We start from the raw sequence: 12543 nt of genomic DNA, 5'->3' as shown, positions 1-12543 counted from the left end.
GGCTGAGTGCCTCACACAGGGTACCCTGATATTTTCCCCTTCCCCCAAATACATAACTAGCCAGGTAATTTACATGATGGTAGTGTGTCCCATTTCTGTCCCTCCATTTTGGCAGTCCACATCTTTGAGGAGCAGAAGATACCTCTGGAGCCCACAGCCTCCCCTCTCTGCCAGACTAGGTTGCCCTGGCTACAGACCATCTGGCCTCTGTGCCTACTTCCCCAGCTGGGCCTCCAGCTTAGCTCCCAGACTCCCAAGCAAGATGGGTTCCCACTGGGGCTCGGGATGTCTGACCCCTGCTACGGGGTCCCAGGAGCCAAAGATGGGGTAAGGTGAGGTGGTAAGACATGAGGTCCACTGGTGAGGCCTCGCCTTGACTTTGTGCCCCAGACCAGAGCATCCTTGCACCCACAATGGGCAAGCACAGGTCACTGAGGAAGGAACAGGAGTGGACACAGGGAGCCCCTTGCTGGGTCCTCTGCTTCCCTGGGGACCCAGGGACTCTGTCAGGGAGGGTGCTGCCTTTAGCTTGTGACAGCACCCACCCCACCCCACCCCCCAGCTCTATTTTAGGCCCAGGAGAAGTGAGAAGGCGATTTCCCAGGAGGCTCTGACATCAGTGCTGCGAACAGGGCGACTCCCCTTCCCCCCATCCAACCACCTGCCATTCCAGACCCAGATGCTCAGCAAGCCTGAGTTGATTGTTCCTTCATCCTGGAGACATCTTGGAAACCTTCTCCAGGATGTATGGGCTCTGGGGAATTAGGACCTACTGTGTGATATTCCCTGGAAACCTACAATTATCCAGGATGGGGAGACCATGCTTCTCACTTTACAGGTGGGGAAACTAAGGCTCCAAGAGGCTGCAAGAGTTTCCCAAACAGCTGGGTGGTGAGAGGCATATCCCATTCTTCAAGTTCCCCTTCCTCCCCGTATCCTCACCTCTGCCTTCTGTCTGGGACTTAGAAGGGACTGGCCCATCTACTCCATCTAGCCCACCCTTCACTCCCACTCACCAGAGTGAGCCTGTAGTACCCTACCCTCACCATGCTACAGGGCCTCCCAGGAGAAGTGGGGTTGTCATTTCATAGTCTGGATCCCCCTCCCCAACATGCCCAAAACCACACAGAGACCCCAGTCTGTGGCCCTGACCCCCAAGGCTGAGGCACAGTCCTGACTCTGTGGCCGTGTTTCCTGGGGCTGCTTGTTGGGGAGAACTTGCTGACCCTGAGTGACACGTCTCTGGTAGCTTTCTGGACCAGCTCCACTGGTGCTCAAGTGTATGGACTGTTGGCCTCCAATAGCCCCTTATCTCCCTGGGTTCCCAGCTCTGAACAAGCCTAGCTGGACATCTTGACCTTCCCTTGACCATATCCCACTCCCTGCCCTGAGGCCCCTCCCTGAATCTTGTCCTCGGGGTTAGCTCTGATGCCAGCTGCGCACCTTGCCCAATCAGAAGGTTTGTTTCAGATCCCTCACCCAACTTCCCTGCTGAGGTCAGGGGCTGCAGGCAGCCTTTCCTCAGACTGGGAAAGGAGAGGTGGGGTGGGGATTGTCGCCAAGGACGGGTTCTCTCCTTAGATTGGGGGCCCTGAGGGCAGGGCCTGTGCCTCCCCCTCAAAGAGAGGTTAGTTTTCCTGGGGGGTGCCCCCCCCCCAACAACCTCACAGCTGTGGCGGGTCCTTTGGACCCTCGGCCCAGCGCTTGTTTCTCCCACTCGGAAGAAACCAGAGGTTGGTGGCCATTGTCATCTTCACACCACCCTTGGGCCACCCTCTGGGGGAGCTGTTAGGCTCTGGTCCCCCCCAGAGCCCTCCCTCAGGAGCCCCTGACCGTCAGGAGGCTGGGGCCTCCTTCCCCTGTGCAGTTCTTCCTGCCCTTCAGCCAATTCTCCCTTCAAATTGTTCTGCACAGGGGCCAAGCTGGGCTGATGCAGGGCGAAGACCTAGTCCCACCCAGCAGCAGCTGCAGGTTAGGGAGGGGAGTCTGCTGCCCTGGACCTGGGGGGGCTCAGTGGGCAGGGATCCTGCTGACAGAGGCCCCCCAGACCCCCACCTAGTCTGAGAGGCCTGCAGCAGAGGCCGTGCCAGGCAAGGAGGCAGGGTGAGAGGTGGGAAAGGGCTCCAGGAAACCCACTAGGGTCCCAATCCTGGTTAACAGCTGTGTGACCTGGAGCAAGTCCTCCAATCTCTCTGAGCCTCCGTTTCTTCACCTGGGAAATGGGGCTTCAAAAGTGCTCCCCAACAGGGCTGCAGAGGGATAAGTGTGTAGACGAGCCTCTGGAGCTCAGAACAGCGCCTGGTGACAAGGGTTCACTCACCCTGAGCTCGCAGTGTTCACGTCGCCCTAACACTCCCGAGGAAGAAACTAGCTCCTGGCCGTTGTCCAAAACCCAAGGGACTCCTTTATGGCTTGGGGGCCTCGGTGTCCCCTCTACCCAGCATGCGGGGAGACTGAGGACATGATACTGAGGGGTCGGGGAGTAGGGAAATGCCCGCAGCACTAGAACAAGGAGTTCCTTCTGCCGCCTCCCAAGGCTCATCACCGTCCTTTTCAACCAGGAGAGGACTGCTACTGTCATTTGAGCATCTCTTGGAGGGAAGCCTCCGTCTCCTCCCTCCTGGCTGGCTGGATGGCCTCCTCCTTTTTGTTTACTTGTTTATTTATTTATGGCTGCTCTGAGTCTTGGGTTGCCGCGTGGGCTTTTCTCGTGTTTTCTCTGTGAGTGGGAGCTACTCGCTAGTCGTGGTGCTTGGACTTATTGTGGTGGCTTCTCGTGTGAAGCACAGGCCCTCGGGTACTCGGGTTTCAGTAGTTGCGGCTCCTGGGCTCTAGAGCACAGGCTCAATAGTTGTGGCCCATGGACTTAGCTGCTCTGAGGCGTGTGGAATCTTCCTGGACCGGGGATTAAACCGGTGTCTCTTGCATTGGAGTCATGCTTTGCGATTGTGCACCCAAAGGCCCAAAAGCACAGTGCTCCCCTGCCACTTCTGCCCAATGCAAGCGATCCTCCTGGAGTTGTGGAGAACCAGCTGTTGGAAAGTCGGGGAGCTCAGGGATGGGGTGTCTCATACAATCCTTTAGTGGCTTCATCCACAGATTTACACTGGAGATGGGGCTTTGGGTCAGCAAGCCATGAACGAGGGAAATGAGTGAAAATCAGCTCCATTGAAATTTCTAGAACAGAGGACTCGCAGGTGTGTGTATGTTGGTGGGGGCTGAAATACGTTTGTTGAGTGTTTACAATGTGCCACGCACCTCACCAACGTATTTAATTTTTTTAAATATATTTTTATTTACTAATATTTATTTCTGACTGTGCTTGGGTCTCTGTTGCTGCGTGGCCTTCCTCTAGTCACCGCGAGCGGGGGCTGCTCTCTGGTTGTGGTGTGCAGTCTTTTCGTTGCGGTGGCTTCTCCTGTTGCAGCACAGACTATAGGGCAGGCGGGTTTCAGTAGTTGTGACACATGGGCTCAGTGGTTGCAGCTCCCGGGCGACAGAGCGTGTGCTCAACAGTTGTGGCTCACGGGGAATGTGGGGTCTTCCCGTGTCTCCTGTACTGGCAGGTGGAGTCTTTACCACTGAGCCACCAGGGGAAGACCAAGCTTTCATTCTGACTCCCTAGTAAGGTGGCAACGACTCTTACTTCCGTTCTTTAGATTTAGAAAGCTGACTTTCAGGAGTTTGCCCAGAGTCACAGAGTGGTAGGACCTGGATTTGAACTCAGGCCTGCGTGACTTGAAGTCTACAGGATTCATGGAGAATATGGAGGGTGTGCCTTGAAGAGCATTCTGGCTGTTGTCAAGGGTCAGGTCAGGGCCTAAAAGTGGGCACACAGGGGCTGGATGGCCCAGGGTGGTCTGGCAGCAGGTGGCGGAGAGGGCAGGGAGGCAGGGTGGGTTAAGGGGAGGAGGGTCAACAGGGAGAGGGGACAGGAAGGCCTGCGGCTGCCAAGAAAGGGGGAGAGATGTAAGATGGGGCGGGCAGGGGAGTGGTTCTCGCCCAGGGACTGAGTTCTAGGCGAGTCCCTCTGAGGCAAGTAGAACAGGAGGCATACAAGGGATTCACAGGAGGTGGTTGTTTTTTTTATTATTGGAGGAAGGACCCTTGCAATCATCTCACATGAGCCCCTCACTTAAAGATGAGGAAACCAAGACCCAGGGCAGTAAAGGGTCTTGTGTTGAGTGTGGCTAAATCTCCTGCCTTCTCACCCAGCATGGGTGAAGACAGGAACTCAGAAGGGAGTCAGGGGTGGAGCTACCAATTTGCTGAAAGAACCAGAGTTGGGAGGTGAGAACAAGGGCCCAGACTCACATCTGGAGAGGCAGTGAGGGCTGGGGGCTGTGGGTTGGGGCTGCTGAGGGAACCAGTGCCCGTGGTAGAGAGGGCAGAGGCTGGGGGAGGGAGGGGAACCTGAGGTCAGCGGGAGCAGGGGGGCCAGGTTCCAACAAGGTGGAAAAAAGGAAAAGGATGCCAATTTTGGTCGTTATCAGGTTCTCCGAGGTGACCTTGGAAGGGACGATCCTAGCGGAGTGCTTCGGGTAGAGCCACCGCGGAGGTTTGGACGGGGCAGGTTTGGGCACGGAGGCAGTGGCTGTAGACCGCAAGATGTAGCCAGAGAACAGAAGGGAGCTCTCTTTGAGCTGCTGAATCAATGCAAGTGTTCTCCAGGCTGGAGTTTTCGGTCAGAAGGAAGGCGAGGTGACGAGCCGGAGGAGGACACTGCCAAGGCTGGCGGGGTGGGCTGGAGAGCAGACAGCGGCACGCTGCATCCTCTGAGAGTCAGACTGAAGGGGGACACAGGGCAGGCTGAGGCTGTCCTGCTGAGTCAAGGTCATCTGCTGAGACGAAGGGAGGGGAAGGAGGTGTGAACAGTGCCCGTGTGGAGGAGCCACCAAGGGGCTTGTGTCAAGCAGCACCTCGCTGTCCTGGCTCTGGGCTCAGGTGGCCTGGGTTCCTCTCTCAACTGACATCCTAGAAGCCGGAACAGAGACCTGGAGGCAGGGAGATGTAACACTGGGGCTTGACCTGGCAGCGATGTGACGTCCAGATGTCACATCAAGTTGTTGAAATGGGAGGGGAAGGCCATATAGTTGGATGCGAGGTCCTGGGCAGATGGTGACAAGGGCATCAGGACCTGGTGTGTCAGTCTTTGAGTGAATAGCACGTGAGGCTCTCAGAGGTCTGAGAAAGGGGCAGGGGAGCTCCCCACTCAAGTGGCAGTGTCGCGGGAACGGCAGTGGGGGACGAGGCATGTCCCTGAATTGTAGAAGAGATGCACCCATGAAGCCTGGAAAGAAGCTACTGTCTGGGCTCCAGGCGGAGAGGAGGACCTGGAGCCCTGGTTCATTCCTTGGGAGTGGGTGGCATGTACGCCCGCTTCAGGCAACTGTGAGGTGGGCAGCAGGGCCAGCGAGTGACTTGAGCAGACTGGACAGGCGTGCCCCCACCTCCCCTGAGCCCTCTGGGGCCAGGCCTGCAGAGCGTGGGGGCACCCACTCACGCCCTCCAGCTTGCAGGTGGCACCAGCTTGCTACCTCATTGTTCTGTCTGTATCTGCTGGGCTGTCAGCCTGCATGGGTCCCTGGAGGGCAGATCAAGGCCCTGAAGGGCGGATCAAGACACATCACACGCCAGCCCCATCTCTTTGCTATTTGATATTAATAAATTTATTTTACATCTCCTGAACCAAGGTTAACTGTGAAATTTAGCAGGATGGCATGAAAAGGCCAAACCTGATTTCTGTGAGCATTGTACACATAGCCGTTCTATTTCCAAACTAACAACTCAGGTCTTCACCTGCATCTAGGCGCCCCCTCCGCCCAAGTTTCTTCCTCCAAAATGAGATACAGAATAGCACCAGACTTCTGGAAGCTTCAACATTTAAAGAGACAAACACAGAGGCAGAGAAGGGTGAGAAGAACCACAGTACAAGATGTAATAATAATAAAAAAAAAAAGTGGCCAAAGAATCGATAGCAAACTCATCTCTGTCTCCAGATTAATGGCTCAGCTGAAAGAAATGGGGGGAGGTCCTCGGGGAAGGAGGGGGATGCAGAAGTTGGCAGGTGAGCTACTGACCCTGGAACAGAACTCTGGGTGGGCAGCCAGAGCTGAGGAGGCAGGGAAGAGCTGAGAGGGGTCCCCAGAGGGGCTGAGGCCACGTCCTGGGCTCAGGGGAGGGTCAGTGCTGGGCCCCCAGTAAGTGTGGCGGGGAGGGAGCTTTGGAAACGGCGCAGCCGAGCCTCTCCTCTGCTTCTTATGTTCCTGAGGATCTGTGTGCACCAGCGTGGGGGGCTGGGGGAGGGGACAACACACAGGCATCTCGGAAAGCAGGAGAGCCACACGCTTGTGGGAAAGGAGGCTGGGGTGGGGGTGGGGAACACCGACAACTAACCCTCTTGGCTGAGCAAGTGCCTGCAGAGGGACAGGAAGCCAGGCCAGGACTCCTGCTGCTCTGGCTTCTCTGTGGGCCCTCCCTATGCCAACCTTGCCCCTGCCTCCTGGCCTGAGCAGCTTGCCGCGCCTGCATGATCCATGGCTGGAGAGGGCAGGCCCCAGCCCCAAAGACCTGGTGGCTGGGAGGACTGGCTCCATCTAATGCACCTAGAGCTCGGCCATGATCGTCCAGGGCCAGACTCCGGGTTGGCTCCTCCTTGTGTGTCTGGTCGGCCTGGGCTGGGTGTGCAGCCCTCAGCTGACGTATAACTTGCCCTCAAGTTGGGAGGTGTCTGGCCCAGAGCTGCATGCCCAGGGGTGGGCAGGGACTCATAAAAGTAGTTCTCTGTTGGCGGTGGGCTGGGGTTGGGAGTCAGGGGCCTGGAAGAGGCTGGGAGGTCCAGAACCATCGGGAGCAGCTGGTCTGCCCGCCGGCTGGCAGAGGGTGGTGGGGAGAGGCAGCCGGGCTCTCTGCAGGTCCTCCTGGGGGCTCTGTGCCTGCAGCTGAGGGCAGGTGGGCTGGCAGCTGGCCCAGAGCTGCTCAGCCTGCTGGGAGACAGGGCCAGGGGTGGCACTCTCAGAACACTTGTGTCCTGGGGGCCTTCCTCCCCCAGGCCAGGGGGCCTGTGTGGCCCAGCACTCTGCCAACCTACTGGGGGGCTGCCTGGGAGGGAGAGGCAGGTCTTTCCCTGTGGGTGGCGCACAGGCTGGAGGGAGGCCAGAGACCTGGGCTCATGGCCTGGAAGGGGAAGGTGCTTGCTGCTGGTTGTCCTGATGCCACTGGAGCTGGGGGTGCCACAGGGGCTGGGGGCTCTCGGGACAAAGAGTGAGGCTTGTGGCCAGGATGCGCCTGGCCTCTTTTCGGCACTGCCAGTGGGGAACTGAACCTTCCGCTTGTGGCCAAAATGAGGCAGCTCTGGGCCAGAGGAGAGTTCAGCAAGTCCTGAGCTGGTTAGGAGGTCCTGGTAAGCAGAGCTTCCAGACCCTGGGGTTTCTGGGGGGTCCACAAAGCTGTCAGCTGACCCCTTCAGCTCCTGGCAGCTTGCTGTCGGTCCAGGAACCTTGCCAGCCTCCACAGGTTCTGCCGCTGCCTTCATGCCACTCACAGTCCCACCATGCTCGGTGGCACCTGGGGCCTGCTGATGATCGTCTTTCCTCCTCCAGGGAGACACTGCCCTGAGAGGGGAGGGCCAGTGGGGAGGCGGAGGCTCAGGACACAGAGGGTCACAGTCGGAAGCCAAGGAGCCTGGCTGCCTGTGGGGACAGAAACACCCAGTGGGTCACAGAGTTCAACTCCAGAGCAAGCAGGGGTCCTCCCGGGCTGGGGGCACAGTTGAGGCCCGTATGGTGCTACCCCTCTGGGGTTTGGTGTTTAGAAGAGAGCTACCATTCTGGGTCCCAGGTGAAAGGCCTATTCTTGGCTCTGCGGTCTGTGGTCGGGGCTGGCCAGAGGAACAGGTTAGAGGCTGCTCTGTTTAATAAGGCAGTCATGGAGGAGGCTGCCCTTTGGTGGCTAGAGAAAGCAGCACCAGTCCTGGCTGTCCACCCTGAGCCCAGGGAGGCTGCCTGAGGTGGAGACTTGGGGGTGTGCGGTATGAAGCCACAGCTCCCTGGTGGGCAGCAGGGGCGGGGGTGCTCAGAGGGCCCTGGGATTCTGCCAAATCCTCTGCCATCCTTTCTGGGGTAAACTTCTAGAGAAGCAGGAAGACCCTCCTCTTCACCTACACAGGACAGATCCAGGAATCCCCCACCCTACTTCTAGAAGGCCAGACAGGCACATGACCAGACACATGCCAGGAGCAGCAGCGACAGCTGAATTGCTCCCCCTGCATCCCCAACTGTGGCGTCAGGAAGGGAGCTCTGGTTGGGGTCCTTCCTTATCTGATGGGCTGAAGCCCCAAATGAAGGCCTTCCCTTGACCGCCCCCTAAAGAACAAAACAGAAGATGGCAAGAAAAGAAAGGGAAGGAAGGACCCTGAGGGACCACAGCCGGGCCTCTGCTGTCGCCAACCCGAGGGTTCCTCTCCACCTCAGGGCAGCAGCAGGAGAGCTGAGAAGGCAGTCATGCCCGCCACCCGCGGCAGGGTGGCACGGTGGTGCTTACCCGGGGAGGCTGGCCTGGAAGGGGACGTCTGCAAAGCTGTGGCTCAGCTGGGCGATGATCCGATCAACTTCAGCGTACAGGTGGGCTTCCAGGGCAAAGCCCTGGTGCCGGGGGCTCTGGAGATGCTGTTTGGGGTGAGAGGAGGCAGGCGGGGCGTTAGACTAGGCTGGGGTGGGACATAAGCAGACCACCCAACCTCACCAGGGTGGAGAGACCGTCTGGGAGCAGCTGCGTGGTGGGGAAGGAGCTCACCCTGTGCAGCTCCTCGAAGGCTTCTTGGCAGCACTCACAGTACCCTTTCCTCCTCCTGGGCACAGTGCAGGCAGCCGATTGCCGGCTTGGCTCCTGGTCCTTGGCTTCTCTGGGGAGAATACAGGGTCGGGGGAAGTGGTCACTGCTGGAGCCCTTAGAGCGAACTGCGGCCCTGTGGCCTGGAGTCCAGGCCAGTGGGGGAGGAGGGACCAAAATGGCCGGAGTAGGGCAGGCACAGACTGGCCTGCCTACAGTTGGCACCACTCGTCCAAGGTGGGCAGGAGAGGCAGCAAGGAAGGAGAGGCCTCTCTGTGAGTACCCCATCTTAGCTCCATCTTGATCCCACGCACACACCTCAAACCACAGGCAAGAATCCCTGATGACGTTCCAGCTCCGTGCTCATACCCAAAGCCAGGGTCATTTGACCCACACAGCTGTGCCTTCCTGAGGACTTTCACATCTTTCTCAAGCCTGACTTCTTTGAATTTCAGTCCTGGATTTGAGTTTTGATTTGTTAACTGAAGTATAGTTGATTTGAGATGTTGTGTTAGTTTCTGGTATGCAGCAAAGTGATTTAGTTCTTTTTTCTTTCTCATATTCTTTTCCATTATGGTTTATTACAGGATAGTAAATATGCTTCCCTGTGCTATCCAGTAGGACCTTCTTGTTTATTTTATATACAGTAGTTTGTATCTGTTAATCCCAACCTGTTACCCCTGATTTATCCTTCCTCTATCTGATATATCCATCTGATATAGCAAGGAAAAGTAAGAAAGCCTTCCTAAATGATCGATGCAAAGAAATAGAGGAAAACAATAGAATGGGAAAGACTAGAGATCCCTACAAGAAGATTAGATACCATGGAAACACTTCATGCAAACATGGGCACAATAAAGGACAGAAATGGTATGGACCTAAAAGAAGCAAAAGATATTAAGAAGAGGTGGCAAGAATACACAGAAGAACTATACAGAAAAGATCTTAATGACCCGGATAACCACGATGGTGTGATCACTCAGCTAGAGCCAGACATCCTCAAGTGTGAAGTCAAGTAGGCCTTAGGAAGCATCACTACGAAAAAAGCTAGTGGAGGTGATGGAATTCCAGCTAAGCTATTTCAAATCCTAAAAGATGATGCTAAGAAAGTGCTGCACTCAATATGCCAGCAAATTTGGAAAACTCAGCAGTGGCCACAGGACTGGAAAAGGTCAGTTTTCATTCCAATCCCAAAGAAAGGTAATGGCAAAGAATGTTCAAACTACCGCATAATTACACTCACCTTACACGCTAGCAAAATAATGCTCAAAATTCTCCAAGCTAGGCTTCAATAGTACATGAACCGAGAACTTCCATATGTTCAAGCTGGATTTAGAAAAGGCAGAGGAACCAGAGATCAAATTGCCAACATCTGTTGGATCATGGAAAAAGTAAGAGAAGTCCAGAAAAACATCTGCTTCATTGACTACGCCAAAGCCTTTGATTGTGTGGATCACAACCAACTGTGGAAAATTCTTAAAGAGATAGGAATACCAGACCACCTGATCTGCCTCCTGAGAAACCTGTATGCAGGTCAAGAAGCAACAGTTAGAACTGGACATGGAACAACGGACTGGTTCCAAATTGGGAAAGGAGTATATCAAGGGTGTATATTGTCACCCTGTTTATTTAACTTATATGCAGAGTACATCATGAGAAATGCTGGGCTGGATGAAGCACAAGCTGGAATCAAGATTCTGGGAGAAATATCAATAACCTCACATACACAGATGATACTACCCTTATGGCATAAAGTGAAGAGGAACTAAAGAGCCTCTTGATGGAAGTGAAAGAGGAGAGTGAAAAAGCTGGCTTAAAACTCAACATTCAGAAAACTAAGATCATGGCATCTGGTCCCATCACTTCGTGGCAAATAGATGGAAACAGTGACAGACTTTATTTTCTTGGGCTCCAAAATCACTGCAGATGGTGACTGCAGCCATGAAATTAAATGCTTGCTCCTTGGAAGATAAGCTATGACTAACCTGGACAGCATATTAAAAAGCAGAGACATTACTTTGCTGACAAGGATTTGTCTAGTCAAAGCTATGGTTTTTCCAGTAGTCATGTATGGATGTAAGAGTTGGACCATAAAGAAAGCTGAGTGCTGAAGAATTGATGCTTTTGAACTGGGGTGCTGGAGAAGACTCTTGAGAGTCCCTTGGACTGCAAGGAGATCAAACCAGTCAATCCTGAAAGAAATCAGTCCTGAATATTCATTGGAAGGACTTGTGCTGAAGTTGAAGCTCCAATATTTTGGCCACCTGATACGAAGAACTGACTCATTGGAAAAGACCCTGATGCTGGGAAAGATTGAACGCAGGAGAAGGGGACGACAGAGAATGTGATGGTTGGATGGTATCACCGACTTGATGGACATGAGTTTGAGCAAACTCTGGGAGTGGGTGATGGACAGGGAAGCCTGGTGTGCGGCAGTCCATGGGGTCGCAAAGAGTCAGACAAGACTGAGCGACTGAACTGAACTGAACTGATCCCTCCTCCATCTGCTTTCCCCTTTGGTAACCATAAATTTGTTTTCCATGTCTGTGAGTCTATTTTGTAAATAAATTCATTTGTATTATTTTTTAGATTCCACATATAAGTGATATGATATCTCTCTTTCTCTGATTTGCTTCACTCATAATCTCTATTAAATCCACCCATGTTGCTACAAATGGCATTGTTTCAGTCTTGCTTATGGTTGAGCAGAGCAGTATTTCACTGTGTGTGTGTATACATATATATATGCACCACATCTCCTTTATCCATTTATGGACATTTAGGTTGGTTCTGTGTCTTGGCTATCGTAAATATTGCTGCTATGAGATTGGGGTGCAAGTATCTTTTTGAATTAGCATTTTCTCCAGATATACACCTATGAGTGGGACTGCTGGGTCACATGGCAACTCTATTTTTAATTTTTTAAGGGAACTCCATACTGTTTTCCACAGTGGCTACACCAATTTACATCCCCACCAACAGTGTAGAAGGGTTTCCTTTCCTCCACATCCTCTCCAGCATTTATTACTTGTAGTCAGTCCTGCATTTTTAAACGGCCTGTAGGGTACTGGTATTTGAGCACATTCAGTGGGTCCAAACTATTCCCCTAAGGACTTTCTAAGTATGACACAAAACCCAGGAAACAGTAAAAAAAGCTCAACGATAAACAATTAAAAATATATATATGCATGGTAGAAAATATAAGCAAACTCAAAAAAACACACCAGGAACTGAGGAGGATATTTATAACTAATAACATAGCCAAGGGCTCCTTACAAATCAATAAGTGATCAATAACTGAATAGAAAAACTGGCAAAGGCTATGAAAAAGGTTCACACAAAAAGAGATTTAAAAAAAGAGAGATTCAAATGATCCAACATAGGAAAACATATTTAAGCTCATTCATAAAGAGAAAAATGAAAATTACATTACACTGAGATATGGGTTTTGACCTATCAGACTGGCTGAAGTCACAAGTCTGACAGCTCACTCTCTTAGCCACGGGGACGGGAAAATGGGCTCTGATCCACTGCGAGTGAAAGTGTGCCCTGGCGTTACCTCCACAAAAAGCGATTTGGCTGCACTTCTCAAAAGTATAAATGTAGGCACCCTTTGACCTGGCATTTCCACTTTTAGGAATTTGTCCTGCAAATATACTTGAACAATCATAGATTTACTCTGAACAAGGCTATTCACCGCAGAAGACTGGAAAT

The 12543-nt window shown here is 53.4% G+C and overlaps 1 protein-coding gene across 3 annotated transcripts in view; it reads right to left on the bottom strand.

Moving 5' to 3' along the window:
* Positions 1-5644: 5644 nt before the first annotated feature.
* DBF4B (DBF4 zinc finger B) overlaps positions 5645-12543 on the bottom strand; it is a 42612-nt gene continuing 35713 nt past the window's right edge. For all 3 annotated transcript variants that reach the window (XM_010816412.4, XM_059878561.1, XM_059878562.1), the window contains 3 exons: positions 8794-8902; positions 8542-8666; positions 5645-7691 (listed from right to left, as the gene is read on the bottom strand). In XM_010816412.4, coding sequence (XP_010814714.2) covers positions 6479-7691; positions 8542-8666; positions 8794-8902 — 1447 coding nt within the window. In that variant the 3' untranslated portion in view covers positions 5645-6478. The remainder of the gene's footprint in view (positions 7692-8541; positions 8667-8793; positions 8903-12543) is intronic.

The sequence above is a fragment of the Bos taurus genome, chromosome 19 (assembly GCF_002263795.3).
Source record: "Bos taurus isolate L1 Dominette 01449 registration number 42190680 breed Hereford chromosome 19, ARS-UCD2.0, whole genome shotgun sequence".
NCBI classification, from domain to species: Eukaryota; Metazoa; Chordata; class Mammalia; order Artiodactyla; family Bovidae; genus Bos; species Bos taurus.
The sequence above is the reverse complement of the archived record's forward strand: the minus strand, read 5'-3'. Positions and strand labels throughout refer to the sequence as shown.